This window comes from Colletotrichum scovillei, assembly GCF_011075155.1.
Source record: "Colletotrichum scovillei strain TJNH1 chromosome Unknown Contig00006, whole genome shotgun sequence".
NCBI lineage: Eukaryota > Fungi > Ascomycota > Sordariomycetes > Glomerellales > Glomerellaceae > Colletotrichum > Colletotrichum scovillei.
In genome coordinates this window covers 3454359-3478964 of record NW_023336264.1, presented here as the reverse complement: position 1 = coordinate 3478964, position 24606 = coordinate 3454359, and the positions used below count along the sequence as shown (strand labels likewise).

At 53.2% G+C, this 24606-nt stretch overlaps 7 protein-coding genes across 7 annotated transcripts; 4 read left to right on the top strand and 3 right to left on the bottom strand.

Moving 5' to 3' along the window:
• Positions 1-479: 479 nt before the first annotated feature.
• Positions 480-2946, top strand: HER10_EVM0006555 (uncharacterized protein; the record flags this gene model as incomplete). Its single annotated transcript, XM_035476138.1, has 5 exons — positions 480-586; positions 649-914; positions 964-1630; positions 1678-1986; positions 2353-2946. The coding sequence occupies exons 1-5, from the start codon at positions 563-565 to the stop codon at positions 2944-2946; spliced, it is 1860 nt and encodes a 619-aa protein (XP_035332782.1). The 5' UTR covers positions 480-562.
• Positions 2947-3611: 665 nt separating this feature from the next.
• HER10_EVM0007363 (SKIP/SNW domain-containing protein) lies at positions 3612-5887 on the top strand. The gene is made up of 2 exons (XM_035476921.1): positions 3612-5222; positions 5280-5887. Exons 1-2 carry the CDS (start codon positions 3663-3665, stop codon positions 5445-5447), a joined length of 1728 nt encoding a protein of 575 aa, XP_035332864.1. The 5' UTR covers positions 3612-3662; the 3' UTR covers positions 5448-5887.
• Positions 5888-9116: 3229 nt separating this feature from the next.
• Positions 9117-11444, top strand: HER10_EVM0006370 (endo-beta-glucanase). Its single transcript, XM_035483010.1, has 2 exons — positions 9117-9896; positions 9984-11444. Exons 1-2 carry the CDS (start codon positions 9287-9289, stop codon positions 10931-10933), a joined length of 1560 nt encoding a protein of 519 aa, XP_035332756.1. The 5' UTR covers positions 9117-9286; the 3' UTR covers positions 10934-11444.
• Positions 11445-11493: 49 nt separating this feature from the next.
• HER10_EVM0013305 (Tim17/Tim22/Tim23 family protein) lies at positions 11494-12745 on the bottom strand. The gene is made up of 3 exons (XM_035482667.1): positions 12324-12745; positions 12165-12260; positions 11494-12067 (listed from the first exon to the last, which is right to left on the bottom strand). Exons 1-3 carry the CDS (start codon positions 12423-12425, stop codon positions 11711-11713), a joined length of 555 nt encoding a protein of 184 aa, XP_035333608.1. The 5' UTR covers positions 12426-12745; the 3' UTR covers positions 11494-11710.
• Positions 12746-12860: 115 nt separating this feature from the next.
• Positions 12861-18090, bottom strand: HER10_EVM0010510 (ubiquitin carboxyl-terminal hydrolase). The gene is made up of 9 exons (XM_035479967.1): positions 17389-18090; positions 16930-17089; positions 16732-16879; positions 16208-16667; positions 14558-16153; positions 13906-14505; positions 13536-13853; positions 13355-13484; positions 12861-13303 (listed from the first exon to the last, which is right to left on the bottom strand). The coding sequence occupies exons 1-9, from the start codon at positions 17389-17391 to the stop codon at positions 13194-13196; spliced, it is 3525 nt and encodes a 1174-aa protein (XP_035333256.1). The 5' UTR covers positions 17392-18090; the 3' UTR covers positions 12861-13193.
• Positions 18091-20605: 2515 nt separating this feature from the next.
• HER10_EVM0000629 (uncharacterized protein) lies at positions 20606-22214 on the top strand (the record flags this gene model as incomplete). Its single annotated transcript, XM_035470402.1, has 4 exons — positions 20606-20772; positions 20833-20952; positions 21017-21299; positions 21372-22214. 4 exons carry the CDS (start codon positions 20606-20608, stop codon positions 22212-22214), a joined length of 1413 nt encoding a protein of 470 aa, XP_035332064.1.
• Positions 22215-22844: 630 nt separating this feature from the next.
• On the bottom strand, positions 22845-24189 carry HER10_EVM0000409 (septin; the record flags this gene model as incomplete). Its single annotated transcript, XM_035470192.1, has 4 exons — positions 22845-23423; positions 23482-23792; positions 23852-24014; positions 24085-24189. The coding sequence occupies 4 exons, from the start codon at positions 24187-24189 to the stop codon at positions 22845-22847; spliced, it is 1158 nt and encodes a 385-aa protein (XP_035332032.1).
• Positions 24190-24606: the final 417 nt, after the last annotated feature.

Below are 24606 nucleotides of genomic sequence, written 5' to 3'. Positions count from 1 at the left end.
AAGACCTCGACAATGTTGACCTTAGTCCAAAGCATACCTGGTTCCATTGCTGATCTGCATCTGACCGTTACTCGGCATGGAGAACAACAGACCAAGCGAGGTATGCATCTGATGCAGGCGGTCACAAGGCTCTCATCGCAGGTCACCAAGATTTTCCATCAAGGCGACCACACCTTGCAGATGATCCAGCACGGCGGTGCTCAAATCACACGAGTTATGGCACGTGTATCTTCGATCTTGAGCGATCTCAGAAAACTCATGTACCTGTATGTACTCTCCACTTTCTCTTATCTAACGAGAGGCTTAATGTCATGTTCCCAGGTTGTCAAAGTGTTCGAAGGATATGCTTGCGGCTATTCAGCAGAACACGTAAGTAACCTGCGTTCCACCTTTGTGGCAAATACTGTCGAAGCAGTCTTGACATGGATGGCATAGCCGTTTGCTTCTCGACATGGCTGCTCATATGAAGAGAATAGCCCGAGCTATTGAATCTATCCCCCTGCATCTTTCGCTTGACATCATACGACTTGATGATGCTCTCGGGGAGAGCTGGGGACTGCCTATGCAGGCGTGTCAAACATGGCAGGTACAGTAAAGATTCTCCTTTTGTAACCTGGCAATACATGGACGCTGATCGTGACGAAAAAGTCGTTCAAAAACCTACTGACAGTAGTCGTCTACGCGAATGAACGCCCGGGTCTGAACCATATAGTCCAGGGCCAATTCCAAGTGACTCTTGCAAAGACGGGGCGTAAGATTATGGAAAATAATCAATGGACGTCAATAGTCAAAGCCGGTGCCCATCTACAGCAGGCCATGATTGTTCCGGAACTTCCTTATATGGAAGGTGCTTGCCCACATTCTGATTGTGCTGGTACACTGGTGAGCGAGATTGGCGAAATTGACAAGAAATGGTAAGTGAATAGTTTCAGCCTGACACTTCTGAATGCTGACATGACACAGCTCTACGTGTGGCCGAATCACAAATACGGAGAGGCTGGTCCCCCAACTACTTCGAGTTTATCCTGAGACATGGTTGGATCCAATATTGCCTAACGAAGATGAACCACCTCCTGCCCAGACCAGCGCCCAACAGACACGTCCACACCATTCGACGAGATCCATACGACCGATCATAGATCACACACACCTGTTTCGCCGTATACAAATCTACGAGCGACAGCCTCCTCTTTCATCTAAGGAAGAAGCATACGAGAAACTAGCAGAGGATGCATCCCACTTTCAAGCTAATCTATATCTTGGATGGCATGCTCTTCGCATTAACTCAAATGATGAAGCCATTCGTCGCCTGAAACAGGCTGTTGCTGCAGGTATGCTTATCAATTGGTCGTGCAAAGAACAGGGAATTGACAGGCTCAACATAGACGACGGCGACTGGGTTACCTTCTATCTTCTGGCGAGGGCTTTCCTGGAACTGGATCGTCGAACAGAAGCGCATGACGCACTCCAGCAAGCCGTATATCGCAACGGGCGTGTTCCTGACATCTGGATTACTGTGGCTATTCTGTTCTTCATGGAAGACCAGTACCGTGATAGTTTAGATGCGCTGGCAAGAAGTGTTCGATTTAATGCTCATACATGGGAGTCGTGGTATAATCTTGGGGTCCTGGTACGTTCATGTTGAAAATTATTGAAGCAGCTAACCGGTATAACTAGTATGACCATTGCAGACAACCAACTGATGTCCTAGACGCTCTTGGTCGAGCCTCTGAGCTGAATCCTTCTCACCTTGAGAGCCGTCGTCGAATAGAAGAGTTGAAGGGATTGCAACCAGGCGCTTCTGGGGAGCATCTCAACATCATGATCCACTGTGAATTGCTCCATATATCAGAACCGATACCCGTATTCATCGAGGATGAAAGTATCCATGTCAATCCGCTCAATCTCGAAGATGAGGAAGAATGGCTCACCGAGAGGGAAGGAAACGGAGATGCGGGCGATGTGTTTGAGAGCGACGATGACGATGTTCTCCACTATATCATGAGCGACGCAGAAGTTTAAGCAGCCATTTTCCAACGCCGTTGCACCAACTTCATCCATCGCAGTGAACCTAAGCGTACTTCTTTCTCAATCACACACTCGGCTTTACCGTCCAAAACTTCATCTACACGGCTTGTCAATGCTCGCGTAGCAAGAGCAGCTGTGAACGAGGCAATATCAATATTAATATGCCAATGATGGCACGGCACACCCGTCTGCATTATTCTCACACGCACGCTAGAAGGCTTCATTCGAAGCGAACCTTGGTCGTTGACGTACGAGCCGTCCTGGAACCTATCCAGGGTTCCCAACATTTTTGTATTCCACGTCCAAAAGAATGTTAGCTTTCAGGAAGATGCCACAGTCTGGAGACAGAGGCATAGGTCATTTCATGTCAACATAGACCTTCAGACACCCCTGAAGCTTTCAAAGCTTGAGTTGCATCCGGAAAATCAGTGGGACGATTTCCACTCACCTTTCATCTCCGGCAACCCTGATAAATCTTATGCTGCCAGGCTGAATTTCCTAATCCGCGATACTAAGGGGAACTTTGAACAAGCCCTTGCTCTGACTCTTACGTTGGGATGGGCCAGTTCGCATCAACAGCCCTTCGCCGTACTTTACGGTTCTCAACGGTTGGTGAGCACTGACAGGCTACTAATGATCAGAAACGTTCTCCCGGATGACTTCCCGGACCTTGTCAAAGACGATCTCGACTGGGGCAGTTCGCATGAAGAGACATTTGAAAAGGCACTTTCGAGCATCTGCACAAACCCTCAATTTCAGGCTACGGAGGTAGAGTTCGTCACCAAGAAGATGACTTACGGGCAACCTGGCACTCGCATGGTTAAAGATTACCGTGCCACTTTCAGGGTCGAATTAGAGACGCACAAAGACCACGACGGTATCATCACCTATCATGCTTCTCTGTCTGGCAAGACCTAAAGAGTGGAGGGTCGCAATGTGATGTTGGCTTTGAAATCGACATGATCAGATCCTGCTTGATGGTAGGGAGTTGAGTGTTCTATATCGCTCTATTCCTACTAGGACTAAGTTTCCTATGCACATCATATTCTGAGGGCGCAATATATTTAGATATCACTGTAGGAGTTAAGGCCACTGACGTTATTTTTAAGGGACAAATTCACACGATCTGATGGACTTGAATGACTACTAGACAATATTGTAGTCTTGGCCACCGATTTAATTTCCTTCCACGTACAGTGTGCTGTAATTCCGCCTTTGGTCGGTTAAATATACTAAAGGAAATGTATGATGTCCGAAGATGAAGCGCCCAAGAGCCATCAAACGGTGCAAATATAAACAGCCACATAGGCAAATGGGAAGTTGCGCGGACGAGTCTCTGTTACTCTGTCACTACTGAGGCTATCCAGTACCGCTCGTCTCTCTCCTGGAACCAGAAATGCCTAGAGGTGCGTGACTCACAACTCCTCGACTGTTGGCGGAGATGAGTGGTTGTGATGAAAGCTAACAGGAGGCTGACGGGAGCGAGCGACGTGAAGGTACGTACTGACCACCAGACCCGCTTAATTACCACGCTAGTCCAAAACGGAGCAGGCGCATAACCTGCCTTGCGAATTTCAAGGTGACATCTCTCGAATTTCTATCCAAACACAGCTTCACGAAGGCAGCCGATCATCATGGCCTCGATCGCAGCATCACTGGCCTCGGCCCTCCCGAAACCCAAGTACACTGGCGAAGATGAGGAAGCTCCCTCACGCGCTCTGCAACGCGGCCCCCGCATCGTCGGTGCCGGCCAGCTGGACGAGACGCAAATCGTGTTGAAGCGATCGGGCCCTCCACCATACCAACAGCGAGCAGGATGGCGACCGCGAGGACCCGAAGACTTTGGCGACGGTGGCGCGTTCCCCGAGATACCGATCGCTCAATACCCGCTCGACATGGGAAAGAAGGGCGCGACGACCAGCAACGCGCTCGCCATCCAGGTCGACGGCGAAGGCAAGCTCGACTACGGGGCCATTGCGCGTCAAGGCCACGCCGAAAACCGAATCGTTCATACCTCGTTCAAGGATCTGATTCCCCTTCGCCAGCGCGCCGACGCGGGCGAAATCGACCTGAGCCGACCGAGTCAAGAGGAGGTGGAAGCGACGGCGGAAAAGACGAAGAATGCACTGGCAGCGCTGGTCAGTGGTGCCGTGGCCGCCCAGAAGCCGAAGACACTCAGTGTCGGAAAGCGAAACGATCCGACATTTGTGCGATACACGCCGGCAAATCAGATGGGCGACAACTCGACCAAGCAGGACCGCATTATGAAGATTGTAGAGAGGCAAAGGGACCCGATGGAGCCTCCCAAGTTCAAGCACAAGAAGATTCCCCGTGGACCACCGAGCCCGCCACCTCCCGTTCTGAGATCGCCGCCACGAAAGCTGACGGCAAAGGACCAGGAGGATTGGCGCATCCCCCCGCCGGTCTCCAACTGGAAGAACCCGAAGGGTTTCACTGTCCCCTTGGACAAGAGATTAGCGGCCGATGGACGCGGACTCCAGGACGTGGCGATCAACGACAAGTTTGCTCAATTTTCCGAAGCGCTGTACGTCGCAGACAGGCACGCCCGCGAGGAAGTCAGACAGCGAGCAGCAATGCAACAGCGTCTGGCAGAGAAGGAGAAGGCGCAAAAGGAGGAGAATCTCAGAATGCTGGCCCAGAAGGCTCGCGAAGAACGGGCCGGCGGCGGCAGACGGGACTCACGATCACGGTCACGGTCACGCAGCTACAGCGGCTCAGACTCGGAAGACTCAGACGGTTCGGACGATTCTGAGATCCGGGAGAGAGAAAAGGCACGAAAGGAGCGCATGCGTGAGGAGGAGAGGAAGCTTCGGCAGTCACGTATGGGTGCCGAGAGGAGAGTGCAGGTCATGGCAAGAGAGCAAAACCGCGACATCTCGGAAAAGATTGCTCTGGGTCTTGCCAAACCTACCCAGTCCAAGGAAACCATGTATGACTCGAGACTTTTCAACCAGTCCAGCGGCTTCGACAGCGGCTTCAACGAGGACAACCACTACGACAAGCCGCTTTTCGCCGCACAAGAAGCCATTGGCAGCATTTATAACCCGCGAGCCAACATGGACGATGAGGACGACGAGGCAGCAGGTGATAAGGAAATGGCCAAGATCCAAAAGACCAGTCGGTTCGGCGAGGCTTTGGGTAGGGGGACGTTCAAGGGCACAGAAGATGTCGAGGTTAGTATACCGTTTCGAACGAGAGTAAAGGGCTGTGCTAACAAACATTTTCCACAGGCGAGAGAGGGACCAGTGCAGTTTGAGAAGGATGCCGGGGACCCCTTCAACGTGGACAAGTTCCTGTCCGAGGTGGAGCAAAACTCTTCGTCAAAGAGAGGTTATGGTCTTCAGGACGATGATTCTCGGCAGCCGAAGCGGGCGCGAGTAGACGAGGATGATGATTAAACTAGGCCGGTTTTCTTATTGTTTCCATATAGCCAACCAAAAAAGCTTCTTGGCTTCATTGTACGACAAAGTGGGGGACGTTTTTTGGACTGGCATCGAGATGGGCGCCCTTATTCGGGGCATCGGAAACAGCCTCGCAAAATGCAAAATTGCAAGGCATAATGCAGAAATTGCAGTACATGCACAAAATCGATTCAAGCCCAAGAGACGTGGTGAAGAAACATTGGATGATTGCGTAGACTTCGTGGGCCCTCTATTGTGTGTTTTAGGGCGGAAATTCTCTTGACTTTTTGGCTTGAAGCCGACTGGATGAGTTGGTGTAGCGACGCTGGTTGTTTCAGGGACGGCGAATTCATGCGGACTTTTATCTTCGGACTGGTTGCGGCAAACTCATGCTTCTCTCTTCCAAGACAAGGCCGAGAACCGGACGAAAGACGGACGGAACCATTTGGCACCTCTGGAGCAAACGACTGGGCTGGCTACCTGCTGGGTTGACAGGCAGGCCTTGAAGTCGGTAAAACTTGTCAGAGTTGGGTGTCGGCGGGAGTGACAGTCATGACCGGCGAGGGGCACGTCGTGGGGTATCATTGGTGGTTTGCAAATGTGGCCCGGGAGTTGAACCAAGATCCAAGACATCAGGCGAGCCAGGGGGGAAACAAATAGTTGAGACGAAGATCAGGCAGTGTTGTGGGAAACGTGGGTGGTGGCTGGAGCATTGGACGTTCCGGGCCTATAATTAAAGTCTGTATTGTCCTTGGTAGCTTGGCGTGTAAGGTGGTAGACCAGGAGCTTTGGTTGACAGGTTTTCTCGTTGAAACAGTTGCGTTTTCTTGCTCTCGTGGTTTAAACTCCGAGTCGGAGACTTTTGCCAACGCCTTGGCTGTGAGCCAACCGGCTTCTTAGATTGTGACTGTTCATGCGTTCTTAAGAAGATAAGACTTTACTGTCTGAAAGGGTTGCTGGGCAGTTGCGGAGTGTAGCAAAAGGTGGGTTACCGTGAAGTCTGAAGTGAGGAGAGTTGGTGTTTTGTTTGAGGCATCGTGAGACGAGAGACAGAGGAGAAAGCAATAGCAGAGAATGGAATGAGAGAAAGAGGCAAGAGCTGTTGTAAGCTTAAATCGATGCCAACCACCAGCGGGAAGGCTACCATAGTTTGACCTTACATGCTATAGGTATTTAGGCTTCATGTTCGCATCACGCATGTTGGGCTTTCCGGGCCATATGCAACCCAGTTCCAATGTTCACTCAAACACCTCCAACTGCTCCCCGATGGACAGGTACGCGGATGTCGAATATGCTGATCAGTTCTCCCGATCTCGTTCCACGAGTTGGGCTGGGGCCCGTTGCAGGAGCGGCAAGCCGAACCTGATCCGAATTCGAGCTGGCGGATCCCCAGGCGCAGATCAATCACGAAATGGTTCGCCGCACATCAGCAGTCGATCTTTCAATGCGGCTCCCAGTCATGTCAGGTACGCGAACTGGCTGTGAGACATTGCAAACCTGGCAGCCGTTCCGTCTATTCTTGCTCATTCCCTCGTTGCTTTTCATTTCTAGTTCCCGACTCTAGATATGTTTCTGATAGTCGCTCCCGTTCAAGTTCTGTGAAGGAAACCCTCTGAGATTAAAGCGTCGGCTTGAGACGAGGGCTGATAACCAAGCTTTCTTCCCATCACCCGTAAACCAGGGTCTTGCGAAAGTAATTCCATGATTCAGAGAAAGACACACGACATCGGATCAATGATCGGGGAGCAAGCAGAGAGAGAATACAAGACCGCACACTTGACTTAGTTCTTCGGGCCTTTTGGCTGAGAAAAAGGCAATGCATACGACAAGCTGCGCGGGGTCCCATTTCATTGACTTCCAGACTCAGAGTTTAGGGCTTCACTGACGGTCCAACTTGGCTCCTGTCGCCAAGCCCTTTAGTGCTGGGGGATTCGGCCTCTAAGCCGCGCCGTGCCCACCCCTGACTCCAGAAGCCAAGTTTGTCTCTTCCAACTTCCATACCTCCTCCGGATGGTTTTCCTTGTCCTTCCTAGATCCAGTCACTGCCAGTCCAATGCATGTCGCATCGGACAGCGTCGACGTGCATCCGCTATGAGGCGCTATGAAGCGTCGATCCTGCCGGCTGCTTCATCCGACATTGACTTCAACCCCGTCTTTCTTACATTCCTACCATCTCGTGCGGCGGCGACAACAGTAGCTAAGACTTCGGATTCATCGTGCCTCTTTGACACCGTCGTCTGTCATCATCGCCCGCGCAGCAAAGACAATAATGAGATGCTGTCTGGGAGCCGAGGCAGGTCACTGACGTTTGGGCACGCACTCGCATTCGTTCGCTCTTCATCTCGAGGCTGCAACAAAACCTGACATCCGGTCCTCCTTTCGGGCTGAGGGGCAAGCCCTGCCTCGCACATTGACGCTGGGTAGTGCCCAATCTAAGTATCTCACTCGTGAGCCGTCCGTCTCTATCATAACGACGCAGGCCGAGGAACCCTGGCACTGCCTCGCGTTCAGAGCCCAGAGCCATGAGCCAGCAGAGCTTCTCCATCCCATCTATGTTTCTTGTCTTCTTTCCCTTGAACCCTGCAACGGTAACGCTGTAGGCGCCCACTTGGTACCGTCGATGGCCCCCCCTTCCACTCATGTACCCCTTCTTTCATGCCCCGAGGGCTGTATCTGCTTCTAAAGCATGAATAAGAAGCTTCTTCCCAGACACGACACCCCAGACGCACCGGCAAGCTTGCAGAGACAGCATGACTTTTGACAGGACTTGGCTTTTCTCGCAATGCACCTTGGGTCTGGCTCCAGGGCCGGCCCACAACTCCTCCCCCAGCCTCACTCACCCTGGGCCCCCCATAGTCGCTCGCAAAGACCCGGCCTTGACAGGCCGGCAGTCAGATGTCCCTGCTTCCTCGCAGAAGCCCCATGAGGCGCCTTTCTGATGGTTCCCCCCCTCCTCTACATACTTCACCTTGGCAGCATCTTCGGTACCGTCATCCAGTTTACATCCGAGCCCGTGCTTGGCGCCGGCGCGCGGAGGTGCCAGTCGTTCTCACGTTTCCTTATGCTTGACACCCACCACCCCCTTGACTTATGTGATCTCCAGGGGATCATCCATACCTCGGACGCACAGCTGAAGCTCAATTGCAAAGTTGGCAATTGCTTGCTTGTTGGGCACCGTGTATCATGTCTTGCCCCCCGCGTCGTCGTGGCCTCTTTGACGGAAAAAAAGGTTGTCTGACCGTAAGGAACCACGATCGATGCTTATTTCTCCAGGTTTCCCACCTCTAGTTGCTTCATGTAAGACCTCTCTTCTCTCATCTCTTCTCCATCGCAGATTCAACGCCTCTTGGCGGTTACCAATACCTTCCTTTTTAATATTTTATTATAATTTCACTTCAAGCCTCTGAGAGGACTGCGCCGCTTTACCTACACCACCATTATTATTACCACAGAACAAGGGACAGAAAAGAGCAAGGCCTCTCTTATCACCGCTTGAGTCATCTACCTGCTTGGGGCATACCTACCACGCCATAGTAAGCCCGAAACCTGGCACAGCAGCAATAATACGAGCATTTCACGCCCGACGCTCGCATTTCTTTTCAGATCCCTGATGCGCGGAAGAGAGAGTCGGCCACCGAAGTACCCTGCAGACCAAAGCAAGTCGGGCTGCCTCTCAAGTCTCTATCCCTTTTTTCCCTTCTCATCCGCTAGTCGCCATTGGACCGGGTTTTGTGGTCCACCAGCGTACGCGTACATACTACGTATGATAGGCGTAGTCGTCACTCTCTGAAAAATCGGGGGTGGAACTACGTGAAGCGTATCAGCTTGAAGAAAAGATGGTTCCAAATCTGGGACCAAACACATCACTCGGCTACACTCCGTTTGAGTACTGGAAGGGTCCGAAACCCGTCCTTCCCAGACCAAAGCGCAAATCTAGAGCCGTCGCCCTCGACCTAGAGCCGTTGCTTCCCACCCCCACCCCGGCCCCGAAGCCTAGAGCAGCCGCGAGATGGCCTGGTCAACATCCGCCTGCAGGTGTCTTCGTGGCGCAGCCAGGCACATATATCGTATCGCCCAATATCAATCGTAGCAAGACACCTTTTGCGGAGATACTCGTCGTGCCACCAAAGGTCCTGGTCCACCCACTTTTCCGGGACGAGATAAAGACCCCAGACTGGCCCCGAGGCTTCTCTCCGTACCCCGATTCCATGAACGACTCTGACTACTACGGCGGCATCATGGGCGACTACGGATTCTCAAACGAGCGCCTCGGGCAACAACAGACTGCGTGGTGGAATCCCAAGGGATGGACGAAACGGATCTGGGCCGGCGTCGGCGGTGCCCTCGTCATCATCATTGTCATTGTCGTTGCCGTCACCGTCACACAAAACAACAAGAACCGATATCCCGACTATTCCCAGCTGACGTACAAGCTGAGTGACACATGTACGGAACCGTGCTCAGGGTCCTCGCCCGTCGCACGAGCCCCCGGCTGAACAAATGACCATTGAACACTCGATCTGATAATGACAGACTCTGGAGAGAACTTCTTCGATGGCTTCAACTACTTCAATACATACGATCCTACTGGGGGTATGGTTCACTACGTCGGTGCCGACGAGGCCGCGAGCAGGGTATTTAATCACCTTCACCCACTACTTGTATGGAACCACCGGCTGAGTATGCAACCTTTTTTTCGTGATATAAAGAACCTCACATACGCCACGTCCTCCACCGCCGTGCTGAGGGTAGACCACACCACGGGCAACACCTCATCGCCCGACGCCTCGACGGGCCGCTTCTCCGTCCGCGTCGAGTCCAAGACGCAGTACGACAAGGGCCTCTTCATCTTCGACGTGAAGCACACCCCCTACGGGTGCGCGAGCTGGCCGGCGCTCTGGTTCTCGGACCCCAACAACTGGCCCGACGCCGGCGAGATCGACGTCATGGAGGCCATCAACCAGGGCACCGACGGCAACCAGATGACGCTGCACACGACGTCCGGTTGCGAGATGAGCGTCAAGCGCAAGCAGACGGGCTCGACGCTGCAGTCGGACTGCAAGAACACGACAAACGGCAACGCGGGCTGCGGCGTCGAGGGTAAGGCCTCGACGTACGGGTCCGACTTCAACGCCGGCGGCGGCGGGTACATGGCCATGGAGTGGCGCGACGAGGGGATCCGCGTGTGGCAGTTTGCGAGGGACTCTGTGCCCTCGGACATCACGGCCGCGTCGTCGCCGGACCCCAGCACCTGGGGCGAGGCGCTCGCCGATTTTCCCAACACGGCGTGCGATATGAGCTCCCACTTTTCGAACCAGTCGCTCATCATCAACATTGACGTCTGCGGCTCGCTCGTCGAGGCAAAGTATGCTGATTCCGGGTGCGGCGGGAGCAGCTGCTCGGATTTCCAGGCCAACAACCCGGACGCCTTTAAGACGGCGTACTGGGAGTTTGGGGCCTTTAACTTTTACACCGCGTCGTGAGTGCGGCACGGTGCTGGTGAGGTGAAGAAGAAGAACAGGAAGAAAGCAAATAAAATGGGAACAAAGATTAGGGATACGGGACAAGAGGGAAGAAAAAAAAGACTTACACGAGATGAGATGAACCAAGGTCGCCACCAAGGCAGGAACCCCAGGTGGCCGAGGATCGTCATGGGATCTGATTCTACGACTATTTGACCTTTTCAAGGAGAGCCAGCGAGCTTTTCTTAGGTAGGATACCTTGGGATAACTAGAATACCAGATAAGAACGGGGAGGATAGGCTTAGATTGAGAGAAGCAAAAATGCTCCTATCGTGCAATCCATCAACTCGGATGTTGGAATTGCTGAATCAAGGCCAAATATATTACAATTCTATCATTGCTTCCGATATGTAGTCTATCCGACAGAGATCTGAGCAGAGTCGTCCCGCTGGCGTAGGCGGGTGTACAACAACACCACCACCAACCCTTGAAAAACCCAAAGTGGAGAGAGTTTCTGGCATCTATATCGTTTCCCCCTTCCCCCCCTCTTCTAAGCCGGCTCCTCCCAAAACAAAAAGGGCCAGTAAGATGTGACTGAACCGTTCCCGTAACGCCGTGCAATGCAAAATCGTACATCTTCCGTCCGCCTTTTTGTTGGTACATGTACAGACAACGACCCACCGTCTCCCCAAGAAGGAGAGCAGAAAGGGGAGCAGGCACACGGCCTCTCCGCCATAGGCGATGCCGTCCCTTACCCCCCTCCCCTCATCACCCTCAAAACCGCAACCCCCTCAACGCCTACTCGTCGCTCGGCTGCCTCATATACGCATCAATAGCAGCACTAAACGCCGCAAACGCAACACACCCGCCCAACGCAGCCTGCGGCCCGGCATTCTTGGCCAAGATCCCGCCCGTCAGACATCCCGCAGCGACACCGTTGCCCAAATCGTTCTTGGCCCGCAGACCCTCGATACCGCACTCGATGCCCGCGAACAGCGCGCCGACCTTGCCAAAGTTCTTGGCCATGCTGTACGACCGCGTGCCCATGTCCTTGAAGCCCACGCGCAGCTGCTGGCGCAGGGGCAGGTCCGCGATGGGCGTCACCGTCGTTTGGCCGGCCGTCGTTGCTGTGTGGAAGGGGGTGTCGTAGGACATCTGAGCAGAAGAAAGGGGGAAGTCAGTCTTAACGCGCTTTTCTAGTTTCAAGGGTAGAGAAGGAGTGCGAGAGAAGAATGGGGTGGGGGAAACGTACAGATGCCATGAACATGCCAAACAATCCTCCCATGCCGAAACCCATGACGCCGGACATGATACTCTTGGTAAAGCAGTTCTCCATAAAGTTGGTCATCTGCGCGCAAGTCCATCGTTAGCATAAGAGTCATTCCCAAGAGAGGTACCTTCCTCAACGTACAGCCTTCATCTCGGGATCCGGGGGGCCTAGGGACGCCGGGGCGCCTGGGGATCCGCCTTGCGACTCTTGGGGAGGCATCGCACCGCCGCCGGGGAAAGCCATTGTGTGGTAAAGGAAATTAGTTGTGTGGTTGTGGTCGTTTGTAGGGAGCGACTCGGTTGGATTATGCCGATAAAAGCGATCGCGACGCGTAGGTAGAGTTGGAAATGAATGCGCCGGAGCTGATGGATCTTGAATATTTCTGCCAGCAAAGACCGCCCCTAGGTAGACAGACACTCGTCCCTGAATGCGCCGATGGCAAATTTATTTCACGCTGCTCATGGGCTTGCCAGGTACCTCTTATCTTATCGGTGGAGCACGTGCAGACCCCACCGTTCTTGTTCGACCGACCGACCTCCGAGCGGGCCTTGCGGACTTCGGGTGGGGCCAGATGCCGGATCTTCTCCGGATTTGCATCTATGCTTCACTGTGGCTGCGATACTCATACGTCCATTATCGCCAAGGCGGGGGGTCAATGTCACCATCGTGTCCAATCTTCGTTGCCAAATTTTGCCTTATCAATGTTTTCCACCTTTCTTGAAAAGTGAGCTACAAGAATCCTATTCTCTATCGGAAGAGCATGCCCGGGCATCAGAGGTCTGCTATGATATCCGCTTGGCATGCCATCCAGACGTCTTTGGACGCAGACAGACATGAACCAAACCGAGCCTTCTTGCTGCTATAGACCCTGAATAACGGAACCTCACGCTCATCCCTGGTATCACCACGGCGTACCGATATCGATTCTGGATGCATCGAACAAAAACTCTAAATCTTCTCGGTACCACGTTCCTTCGGCATCCAAGACTGCAGAAGACTAGCCACCATGCATTACCGCAAAAAGAGGTCGCCAACGCCGTTTCTAAGCGTTCGTGTTCGGTCAACGTGGTCGAGACCGAGGTAATCATCGTCATTCGTCGCAATCTTCCACAACTCGTCATCTGCTCATCGGTCAGCATTGTAAAAAGGGCATGGTTGCAGTAAATTCTTACCATCGTTAAGGTATTGTGGCTTCGAGAAATGAGATCTCTTCACCACCGCGAACTTGATCTTCTCGAAACTCTTGCCCTTGATACCAGTCCGCTTCTCCAGGCGCTTCTTTGTATCCACGAATTGCTCACCCTGGCATATCATTAGCATTGTGCGAAGCATCGTTTGCAGAGCGACACATACCTCGACGAGCATGAACTTGAAAGGAACGCCGTGGACCCTGCTAGGCTCATTCTGGAAATGGAACACTTGAATGAAGTTGGTCGCCTCTTCGTCGTTGATCTCTTCCTCGGGTACGCGTTCGGCGAAAACGTTGGTGTAATCGTTCATACTAATGACGGGGTAATCGCGCGAGAGTTCACGGTAAAACTTGTGGCTGCTGGTCTCGTATACGCGAATACGACCTCCTTCCGTCTCGTCGGGAATGCTGGCTTTCTGGACCAAGACTTGAATCAGGTCCTCAATGTGACCGTTCTTGGCCACGAGGAGATCGAACTGCTCCTGTGCATTGTTAGCATGGCATTGCTGTACGGCGTGCTCTGCTGTAACTCACCTCCTTCGTGATGCCCTCACTCAGCCAAGTGATCTTGATGCTCTTCTTGGTGTCCAACTCAGCCAAGCTCATGTCTAATACCTCAAAGTAGAATGCATCGGTTCGTTGACTTGAACTGAGTTGATTGTATCCGGAGGGGTTCAAGATGAGCTGCAGACTCTGGTTGACGCCACGCTTGACAGTCGTCTTGGGGTTACCTGTGGCTGAGTTGACAGTCCAGAAGCGGATGTGTGTAGGGTCGACTTCGAGCTTCTCGCCGACGCGGTCTGCAAGAATGTCGTAGCTGATCTTGGAATTCAGGATCAACTCAAAGGGAGGGAATCTCTCAGCATTGCAACGTGTCGGGTGCGCGTGGAACTTGACAGTCTTCTTGTTGTGGAGGAAGTCGTAGTACTCCCGTGCATCGTCGAAGCGGTCGGCCTTCTTGGCAGGCTCTTCCGCTGCCTGCTTGTCGCCCAGACCCAGACGCTTTTCAAGGATGTTCCTGTCGCCCTTGCGTTCCGTGGTCTTTTGGAAGCAAATGATGTCGCCATCCTGCAATTCCGCAGCCTTAAGAGATTGCTTGGCCTTCAGGGCTTCGATCATGGTCGGTTTGATTTCCTGGAAATGGTCAATAAATTCTCGGCATGCACATCAAGATTCAAGAGCTTACCTCCCAAAGGGAAATCTTCTCGTCACCTGGCAGCTTCTCGCCCCATCCCATCTTCTTCATGATGATTGGGACCAGTTCCTCTACCTTCTTCTCCTTGCTGATGTAGACATGGCCAATGCCATAGAGAGATTGAGCCTCCACGTCGAAATGCTTGAGGAAGATCAGGATGAGGTCATTCTTGACGACAACCCCATTAAGCTGGCCTTGATACGTGGGCCACACTGCCTCGCCCTCTGGTGTTGTCTCTTCTGCCACTTCTGCCCAGACTCTCAAGAACTGATCTCGGTGTGCAGCCGCCCTTTGGAAGGCCTCCTCAACCGTAGGTCGCAGATCCATAATGGGCTGATCAGGGCGGATTGTCTTGTTCTGGCGATTAACCATGACCCAGAGGCGAACCTTGCGAGGGTCTTGCTCAAGGTCTGCCGCGATAGTACCCACCAGATCCTCCATTGTCGAAGCTCTCAGTACGCGATACGAGCGTGGCGCCGCATCGCCATCAGCCTGGTCCGCATCGAACGATGTCAAGTCGGTGCCTCCGTGATTCTTGAAGGTCTGCTCCGTGATGACCTTGACGCCGATATAGAGGTGCTGCTCCTCCTTCTCCTTGCGCTTCGCCTCTCTGAGAGCAGTCTCTTCGTCGAACTTTGAGCGCAGGTGGAGAGGGATGTCCTCCTTAGAAACCGGGCAAAGAATGTTATCCAGGCGCGACTGGCGAATGTAAACCAACATGTATGCGCTGTTCTGGCGTACGACCGGGGCCTTCTTCTGGAGAGGTGCTCGCAAGTGGTTGGCGGGATGCGTTTTGTATTCTCCGCCAAAGTTCTCCTCAAGCACCTCACGCATCGTGGCTCTCGTGACCTTATCATCGTCGTACTTGTAGAACCATCCATCCTTTTCAGGCTTGAGGAATGCATAGTAGTGGCCGGCGTTCAGGTCACCGCTGTGAACGAGGACGCCATGAAGCTGATACGTCCACGACTCTGATTTGTCAGCATCCTCAGAGAGGTACGGCGCTGCGTCGAAGGTTTCGGGGAATTCGTATCGATCGTTGATCTTCATCATGGTGTCTCGTTGAATGTCGTATTCGAATCGCTTCAGCTGCAAGTGCAGGACGTTGGGGAAGCTCTGGAAAATGACACCCTTGTTGGCATCCTGCAGCTTGAACTCGTCGCCGGCGTAGTACTGGTTCTCGCCGTCCATCTTCTCAACCTGGACGTAGTCCTTGAAACTGTCCAAGAGGTTCCTGTTGCCGCTGACATTGAGCTGGATGTCCCAGAAGTCCTCGACCCGGCTGGACTCGTAGTCGACGTTGACGCAGGAGATGTACGTCTTGATCTTACCACTGAACATCTGCGGGAGAACGTGCTCGGCCGGAGTACCCTTCATCTTCTCTTCCATACGCTCCATTAGCTTTCGCGACAACTCCTGAACATCCTGCTGCTCAAAAATGTGTCTTGTTTCCCAGCCAAAGGACTTGGTCAGCTCGTTCGTTCCGACAGCCTGCTCAGAGGTCTGTAGTTGGTAAAAAAGACGCTGCAGAGTGTATGCGCTGTTGCCCATGCTCTCTTCGTGGTCTGTTGGAATTTCGTAGATGGCCTACAGATAGTCAGCAATGGCGCAGTAAACGTACAAAGGGATTTGTGAGTTGACCTTTCGGAATGCGTTGGTAAAGTACAAAGACTGAAGAAGAGAGTTCAGATAACAAGTGGCGCCTTGGTTGCGGAGGCCAACGTAGCCTGTTTCCTTCTTGGAATCATAGTTGTTGAAGTTGTGCCAAAGGACACCAGTTTCGTCTTTGACAAGGCGGAGATAGGCTGTGATGTTGGCAGTCTCGTTCTCGCAAAGTGGTCGACTGCCGCCCTCCCAGGGCACGTTAAACATCTTTCGCAGCTCGAGGAAACGAGTGAAGCCCCAGTCTGACTCCTCCTTTGTGAATCTGTGGTGCGCCGTGTGGTGGGTATAAAGAGTCGGGTCGTTCGGGTTCCATAACACAAGCGCGAACTGCACGCAGCAGCTCCAATTCTCGGGAATGTTTGTCGGCTCAAATCCATGCTCAAGATAAATGGAACACTGGTCAACGTTGTTGCCGTGAGGGAAGAGAAGAATGCGCCTGATGTGAGTGTAAGCGAAGAAATTGAGAGAGAGAGCACCACAAGGGGATGGAGGTAGCGCACCATGGAAAGCCGCCAGCCTGGAATACAGGACCATGTTCCTTCTTTGACATTGATCGCCATGCTTCGACAGTCCATGTGTTGACTACATCTTCGAGCACTTCGGGCTCTTCGTGGAGGTGTGGGAAAATGACATCCTTCATAGCATCGACTACCCCGAGTTAGCCGGCGCGCAGTCTAGAATAGGTTGGTTATGCCTACAGTCATTTGCTAGAGGCAGGTCCTGTAGCTGTTCGGCGCCATTGTCGAGGTTGTCAGGGTCGATGATGGCAATAGGCTCCTTCTCTGAGTCGGTGCCGCCGACGTACTCGTCAGTGTCCACCACCATCTCGTTCGGCGAGTGGATATCGTTGTTGTAGCTCTGGAGTAGTAGACTCAGGTCAGCCAAAGAAGCGGAATAATATTCGATACAGTAGCAGGAGAGTAGCTAGGAAGCGATGCGGCGTGGTAGAGGTAGAAATAGATACGGCAGCAGCAGAGAGCTTGGCTGGCCTGATGGCGGGGTATCGAACGTCGCTCGAAGTCCAAGCAGTCCAAGCTGAAGCCTGGGGTGATGGAGGGGATGGGAAGTTGTGGTGGTGACGAAGCTCGGCAAAGAAGAGGTGCGAGAAAGGAAGTGGAATTGTGCAAGGGATTAGTCGCTTTGTCTTGTGCACTCACCATGGTCTATGTGCTGCGGGATGAAGGGAAGTGCGAGAGGAGCCGATGCCAGTCAGGGAAAAGCAGCAGACTGGCGATTTGCGCCAGGGCTGCTTCGATGACGGAGTGGGTGCCGCAGAGGCAGGTAGGCGACAGGGCGACAAGCGATACAAGGGTTGACGGAAGGCTGCGTTATTGACCCAGGAAATGGCGGGTGCAACGAGCAATTGTTGCCTTGGGCGGATGAAGCAAGTCGTGACAAAATGTTGGCAAGGAAGAGATCTTGCATGAACAAAAGACAAGACCAGGAAGGTGGAGGCGGCGGGCTGGTCCAAGCAGGTGCGGAACCTACCTTAGAGACAGGTGCAAGGTCGGTCGGCAAGGTGAGGTGAGGTGAGGTAAGGCAAATGGAGGAGGTGCACTGTAAGGTAAGGCAGGTACGTACAGGCAGGTGCTGTCGCTAATAGAGTGGGCAGGTGGGAACTGGGCAAGAGGCAGTGGAAGGCACCTCAGTCAACGTATAGACACCTCTGGTAGAAGGTGCAGAGGGTCACAGTAAATCCGCCTTTATGAAATGTTTCTTTTCTTTTGAGTGAATGAGACAGGAGCAACGAGATTTCCTTGCACCAGTGTATGCTATGATCAAGACAGACAACTCAATTTTCTAGGTTGTCATGGTGGAGAGAATGGAATCGTGAGAGAAAGGTGAGGCGCAGTGCAGCATTAGAGTCCCAGACAGGCCCTCGTGAGACCAAAAGTATTAGATGTCAGGCATTACCTTATTAATGGAGTGCTCGGCTGTGAGGAGCAGGAGCAGGCAGAGTAGTGAAAGGGTACACAGTTTATGTTAGGACTGTTGACTGAGACGCTGCTGTTGTCTTAACAGATCCGGGTTAAATCGTGCCGTGGCAAGTACCTGAGGCCTGCATAGGACCTTTTCTACCGGCCACCTGGGGGCAAAGGTGAGCTTGCGTGTAAGGCACTTCACCTGCTGCTCGGGTGCAGCCACTCAATGAAGCCGCTGTCTGGCTAGCACAAGCTGCACGTACCCAGATGGTCTTTGCCCCTCTGATTGGGGTAGAAGGCCCCCACACATCCAATGACGTTTCTGTGACTGCCAACAGAGCTTGCCCATTCCAGTTTCCTTTCACCTCCCAGCTGTGTTTCTGAGACCTGATACCTACTGCTGGAGTGATGCTGGCGGGTTTGTCTTTTCAACATCTGATCGACTCAGGTCATCTCAGCCTTGCATATCAGCCACCACTTCTTCAAACGTTCAACTTGGCCAAGCAAAAGCTGGACTAACGGATGGCTGAGATAAACGCCTAGGACTCATCAGATCCTCCACAGACATTCTCAGTAAGCAAGCAGTGCCAAGGTAGCTTAGTTTTGCAACCCCATCTCATCGCCTGAAACTTTGATCTGTACGTCTAGTCTCACATGGAGATACAGCCAATTACTGCCGTACCTGCTTACAGAACGGACGCTAGACAACAAATCTGTTTTTGACAAACAACAAATGTTCTTCCTTCGAGCATGACACCTCTGGTCCCGAACTTCAGAGTGGGCTATTCCTCTACGGAGAACTCTTACAAGCAACCAGCCAACCTGTCATACTCCCAATGGGATTCGCCTTCACTTACGCGGACGGTCTGAAGCAATGGATTCGGCCGAAGTAAGCATTGAAAGCTTTTGCGCCGCTTGCCTTCGTCACTGACTGGTCGGTCAACTCATCCGATATGTGGGCATCCCAAGAGCCTGGTACTCATACTGGCTGGCCGCAGTAAAGTTTCCATGTCATGGATATATGAGCACTACAATATGGGTACATTGCACAGGTAAGGCTCACCTTTCTCCTGCCATTTATGATTGCCGAAGACATTGCTCTCCAATCCATAGTTTGCTTGGTTCATAGATGTTGGACGTTGTGCTCTTTTCAGCCCTTTGCTCGAACACCCGTGCCCTGCGTTTTGCTCTCTGCTACGGTCCTTTTGTCTTGCCAGGTTTGCCTGAGAACCTGGTTCCACATGTCAAGACGAGGGGAAGAAATGCTAAAACATGAATCGTTGAGATGCCGTCGCCCTTCCTTGAACACCTCTTGTAAGATCATAGAAGACGGGAACAAGCCGATATGTTCCTTAGTCAGATCCCCACTTATGCCACCTCACCCCTCCATCCGAGTGCAGCACGACTCCCGAGGCAGATAATATCCCCGGGCCCCTTGGACCCGTCACCCGTGCATTCGCAACTGCCAACAGCGTCCAACTGGTGCTGAACGCTTCTGTCCTGTCAGGGTTTCCTTTCAGTGCCCCATAGACAGCTCTCATCGGGAAAATACCATCGAATACCACCTTGGGTATTGGCACCATTTCCTACCGTCTCCGCCGGTGTAGTCTTTCACACCGCCAGGATCAGTCTCGTTTCAAGGAACAAAACGTCTGACCATAAATCAGGCATAGGAGTCTAAGGACATATGTTTGAGTCCACTGTGTTTCCACCAGGTAAAACTTTGTTACAGTTTATAAGGTAGGGCCGTTTGAATGTATCCACAAACCCAGGTGGTAGCTAAGGTGAGTTTTTTGTCAACTCTCGTCAGGAACGCATACTAGCAGCGCATGCTCTTCAACGGAGGTCTTCGGTATCTTCACACACCTCAGCTTCCCCCATGGCTGAAAATGCTGACCGAACATTGTCATCTGACGGAACTGGGTTCCCAACCTGGCAGAGACGGGAGGGCCAGACGGGAAGGGCACACCTCTACCTGCGTAGATCAAGCTGGAGCTCGCGCACGCCAGGGCCCCAGAGGGGAGAGGGGTGTGGGGCCACGGCCCGTCAACGTACCCAATCACGTCACGTCGTTTCTGGCGCTGGAGACAAGGAGACCAGGGTTGCCCGTTGCGGCAGTCCGCAGCATGGTGCGCCGATTCCGCAGTGTGGGGTTATAGTTCCAGACCCTGCAAGGTAGCAACCGCCGGCCATTCTCGATGCGAGAGTCATCCAATCTGTCGACCGGTCACGCCTCTCTCGAGACAGCTTCAACAGCTGCCCAACCTACCTTGCAACATACCTGTTGACCTCAAAATCGCTCATTTACCCAACCCCCTTTGAGGAGCTTTCCACCTAAGCAGCTTCTTCTCTTTCTCGCTCCGCTCGAGGTCGCGTTCTTGCGACTTGACCAAGTACACGAAAGTTTTTCTCTTCTTTCGTTTTTACCTCCCACTCGTATGGAATTTACGGCATGGTGTCCATCGCATTGCGGCATGCCGGTAGACGATGCGGATTGACATCAGCCCCCAGGAGGGTAACGCTGCCTGCGCCCGGGAGGCTACGTGAGAATGGCATCTCTTCATCGCCATGGCGTTCAATGAGCAGTTCCACTTGGAGACCAGTTTCTGTGTTAGACGAGTGCGTCCATTCCCGCCCCCCTGCACTTCCTATAGTCACATGCTAACGAAGGTCTCTCAGATGGGTCGTAAGAGAGGCCCGTCCGATCAGCTTGCGCCAGCTCATGGTCTTTGGCCGCTCCCTTACCGAATCACGACTCTTGAGCTCTGCCAACTATGTTCGAACTGAGCTGCCGACTCGGTAGGGTGCCCCGCGTTCTCTACCTTCATACCTTAGAACAGTCGCAGACTGACACTCGCAACAGAATAGCACATCGCATTCGAGACATGCAACAGCTGCCCTACGTCGTTGTCACGAACCCCCATATCAAAGAAGTCTACGAATTATACAATAATGCGTTCGACACCTTTCGCAAGATCAAGGAGATCAAGACTCTCGAGGACAATGAGAAATTCTGCCAAATCATCAGCGGGATGCTCAAGGCGCACCTGACCGTCATACCTAAGCTCTCCATGGGCATCTTGGAAAGCAGAGGCAGCATGGATGCCAAGGACCTCGACAAATTCATGAACACAGTCTTGCGATCTGTAAGTGCTCTTGCAACCATGGTTCACACCTCCGGCGCAGACCCACGTAGGCCTAACTTGAACGTCATGCAGAGAATATCAAGGAGAGTCATCGCAGAGCAGCACCTCGCCCTCACAGAAACCTACCACTCCCCCTGGTTCTCCCCGGGCGCAAAGCTTTCCGAGTCCGAGTTCATCGGCGAGGTCTTTATAAAGTGCATCGCAAAGGACGTCATCGAACGCTGCACCCGCGCCGTCCAGAGCCTCGCCCGCTCCACTTACGGCCACGACGTCCAGGTCCCCGAGATCAAGGTCGAGGGCCACCTCGAGTCCAGCTTCCCCTACATCCTCAGCCACCTCGAGTACATCATCGGCGAGCTCCTCCGCAACTCCGTACAGGCCGTCATAGAGCGAAGGCAACGGAACAGCAAAGACAACAACAAACCCAAAGAGGCAGACGATAAACCACCGCCGCCCATCGAAGTCACCATCTGCGAGGCGCAGCAGCACGTAATCATCCGCATCTCGGACCAAGGAGGCGGCATCCCCCGCGAGGAACTCCCCTACCTCTGGTCCTTCTCAAAGGGCCCCCAGAGCCAGCGCCGTCTCGAGAACCTAGGCCGCGTGCCCAAATTGGCCGCCACCATGCAGGAGCTCCACGTCTCGGACGAGCTGGGCCGCGCCGACATGAAGACCCCCAACAGCCACACTCACGCCCACACCCATGGCAACTCTCTCGCCTCCATGACGAGCCGGCCGCCCGATCTGCGGCTGGGCATGGGCCTGCCTCTGAGCCGGGTCTACGCCGAGTACTGGGCCGGCAGCCTCGAACTGCACAGTCTCGAGGGGTACGGCGTGGACGCCTTTCTCCAGATTTCCAAGCTGGGCAACAAGAACGAGCAGTTGACGACCAGGGCCACGATGGATGCAGTATAAGTGTGAGAAACGATCTCTTCAAGACTTGGGTGCAAAGGCGGCGCAAATGTAACGATACCATACTGGCGACACACAATAGGACTTGGTTTTTTTTTTTCTGGGGAACAGGAGCACACACACACAGGCACACATCTACACAGGTAGCATTTTGTTACAGACACACGCATGAAACAATTGGGATTATAAGGTAGACGCCTTTCTCATTAATTTTGGTATCATGAAAAGGTGAGCTGGATTACATCGTGACTAAGAAACAGGTGGGGGATAACTAAACGGGAAAAAAGGGGGGTAACAGGTTCTTGGAAAGAAGAGAGCTCCCAATGTAACGTCCATCTCATACCATACCCGGAGGGCACGTTTGTGTTTTTTTCTTCCCATTTTTCGACGAATAGTGAAGACTTGAGGCTCATACTGGCGATTTTCAGCCAAATGAGTCGAGCCCATTTGGGCAAGCTAGAAGCTAGCATATCCATGATGACGCGTCAAAAAGACGATATTGCAGCGAGTTGGTGCTCTCGATCCCCGAATAGAAGAAATAAAAAGGTAAAAGTGTCGAGAATCCAGCAAGCACCAATCGCCCAGGAATAAACCGCTCAAAAATCGAGGGGAAACCCTCGCGTTCGAATGCCCTTAACGGCGACCGTGGCTGCGGACGGCACTTCCCTGCATCTGCTCCAGTTCGGTCTCCAACTGCTTGATCTGGGCGTGGGTCTGTTCGAGATCCTTGTTGAGGCGGTCGCGCTCGGCAATGAGCTTCTGCTCCCACTGGCGGAAACGCTGCTCCTCGATCTTGACCTGCTCGGTGAAGCGCTTGCGGAGCGCCTCCTCCTCCTCCTTGAACTTGGGGTTGTCGAGCTTCCTGGGGCGGGCCTCGCCAAACTTGCGGGTCTCCATTTGCTGGGCGCGGTAGGCCTCGTAGTGAAGCTCCTCGGTGGTGTGGATGAGGTCGAGCATGTGGGTACGGATGAGAATCGACCGCAGCTTCTTGAAGTCGCAGTGGTCCTCGTTCTCGACCTCGGCAACACCCCAAGAGTACTGGCGACCCTTGACGATGCGTCCATCGCCGGTCTTGACGTCCTTCTCGGAACCGATGACAGCGAAGGGCATCGCAGCCATCAAGCTGCGGGCGTGCTGAGCAGCGGGCTCGTCGTCCTCCTCGACAGGGGGCTGGTAGATCTTGATGCTCTGGGCCTCGATGACAGCGCGAATCTGAAGCACCCAACGGTTAGTCTGTTTGTTTCCGACAAGCAAGTCAATTCAAACTTACGCGAGCCTTGAACTTGGCCAAGTCCGCAGGGCTAAGAGTATCAGCCTTGGCGATGACCGGAATCAGGTTCACTCTCGAGCAGAGTCTCTTCATAACCTCGATGTCGAGGGGCTTCAGAGTGTGGCCAGTAGGGCGGATGAAGTACAGGCAGGTGTGGACACGGAGATCGATCTTGTCCTGGCGGCGAGGCTGCTGCTCCTGAAGCATGTAGGACTCGTGCTGGTCGTCAAGGAACTCGATGATGGGCATCCAGGAATCGCGGTTGTTGACATAGTCGCCGAAGCCGGGGGTATCGATAACGGTCAAGCGGACTGTAATCCGTGTTAATCGTATGATCCACATCACGGGAATTGGCAAGCAAGAGCCATACCCTTGAAAAACTTCTCCTCCAACTCAGCCTTGGTGATCTCGATCTCGACAGTCTTGTCGACCTGCTTCTGGTGACGGCGCTTGTGGTCGGCATAGTTCTTGATGGTCGTGGAGAACAGGGTGTTGATGAAGGTGGTCTTTCCGAGGCCAGACTCGCCAGCAACCTAATCATACTGTCAGTATTCCCCGGCATGGCATATTATCATGTGTTCCGTCGCACGAGAATGGACATACCATAATAGTGAAGGCAGCACCTCGCTTGGCGACAATCTTGTGTCGCTGGTTAGGGAGGTTGGCGATACCAATCGGTGAAGCGCTCTCGGCGGCGGCGGGGGCCATTTTGGGCGGTATTTGACGATTGAACAAATCTAAATTCGTTTCTGGTGCCTGTGAGAGGGTCGTTGGCCGCAAGAATCGCAATTGAACGCGCGACTGTTTTCGTGATGTGGTTGCGGTGTGGGCGTGTTGACGGTTGAGTTGGGGAGGTTTGAGCTTGTGCTTCAGGGGAATCAAAAGGTGCCACCTCCAAATTTCCCATCCGGCCTTCTGGGGTTGGGTAGTGCACACTCATTGGGCCCTTCGCAGGGGACTAATTAGGACCCCCTTTTCCTGCCAATCATTCCCCTCTTTCCCCCTGGCACTTTCACCAACAGTTTGTCTAGCCCGGAGGGGATTAGACCGCGGAGATTAGGATGAATGATTCCCCGACCCCGCCAAAAAGTTGCAAAGCGCGCCTTCAATCGATAAGAAAATCTT

Bases quoted from the DNA above. Each gene is read 5' to 3' on its own strand.
- HER10_EVM0013305 (XM_035482667.1), bottom strand. From the start codon at position 12,425: ATGGCTTTCCCCGGCGGCGGTGCGATGCCTCCCCAAGAGTCGCAAGGC. The intron at 12,261-12,323 runs GTACGTTGAGGA...ACTTGCGCGCAG, and splicing joins CGGATCCCGAGATGAAGGCT to ATGACCAACTTTATGGAGAA. The intron at 12,068-12,164 runs GTACGTTTCCCC...TCTTCTGCTCAG, and splicing joins TTGGCATGTTCATGGCATCT to ATGTCCTACGACACCCCCTT.
- HER10_EVM0006370 (XM_035483010.1), top strand. From the start codon at position 9,287: ATGGTTCCAAATCTGGGACCAAACACATCACTCGGCTACACTCCGTTT. The intron at 9,897-9,983 runs GTACGGAACCGT...TGATAATGACAG, and splicing joins GTACAAGCTGAGTGACACAT to ACTCTGGAGAGAACTTCTTC.
- HER10_EVM0007363 (XM_035476921.1), top strand. From the start codon at position 3,663: ATGGCCTCGATCGCAGCATCACTGGCCTCGGCCCTCCCGAAACCCAAG. The intron at 5,223-5,279 runs GTTAGTATACCG...CATTTTCCACAG, and splicing joins AGGGCACAGAAGATGTCGAG to GCGAGAGAGGGACCAGTGCA.
- HER10_EVM0010510 (XM_035479967.1), bottom strand. The intron at 14,506-14,557 runs GTAAGCTCTTGA...GACCATTTCCAG, and splicing joins AGAAGATTTCCCTTTGGGAG to GAAATCAAACCGACCATGAT. The intron at 13,485-13,535 runs GTATGTGTCGCT...ATGATATGCCAG, and splicing joins TCAAGTTCATGCTCGTCGAG to GGTGAGCAATTCGTGGATAC.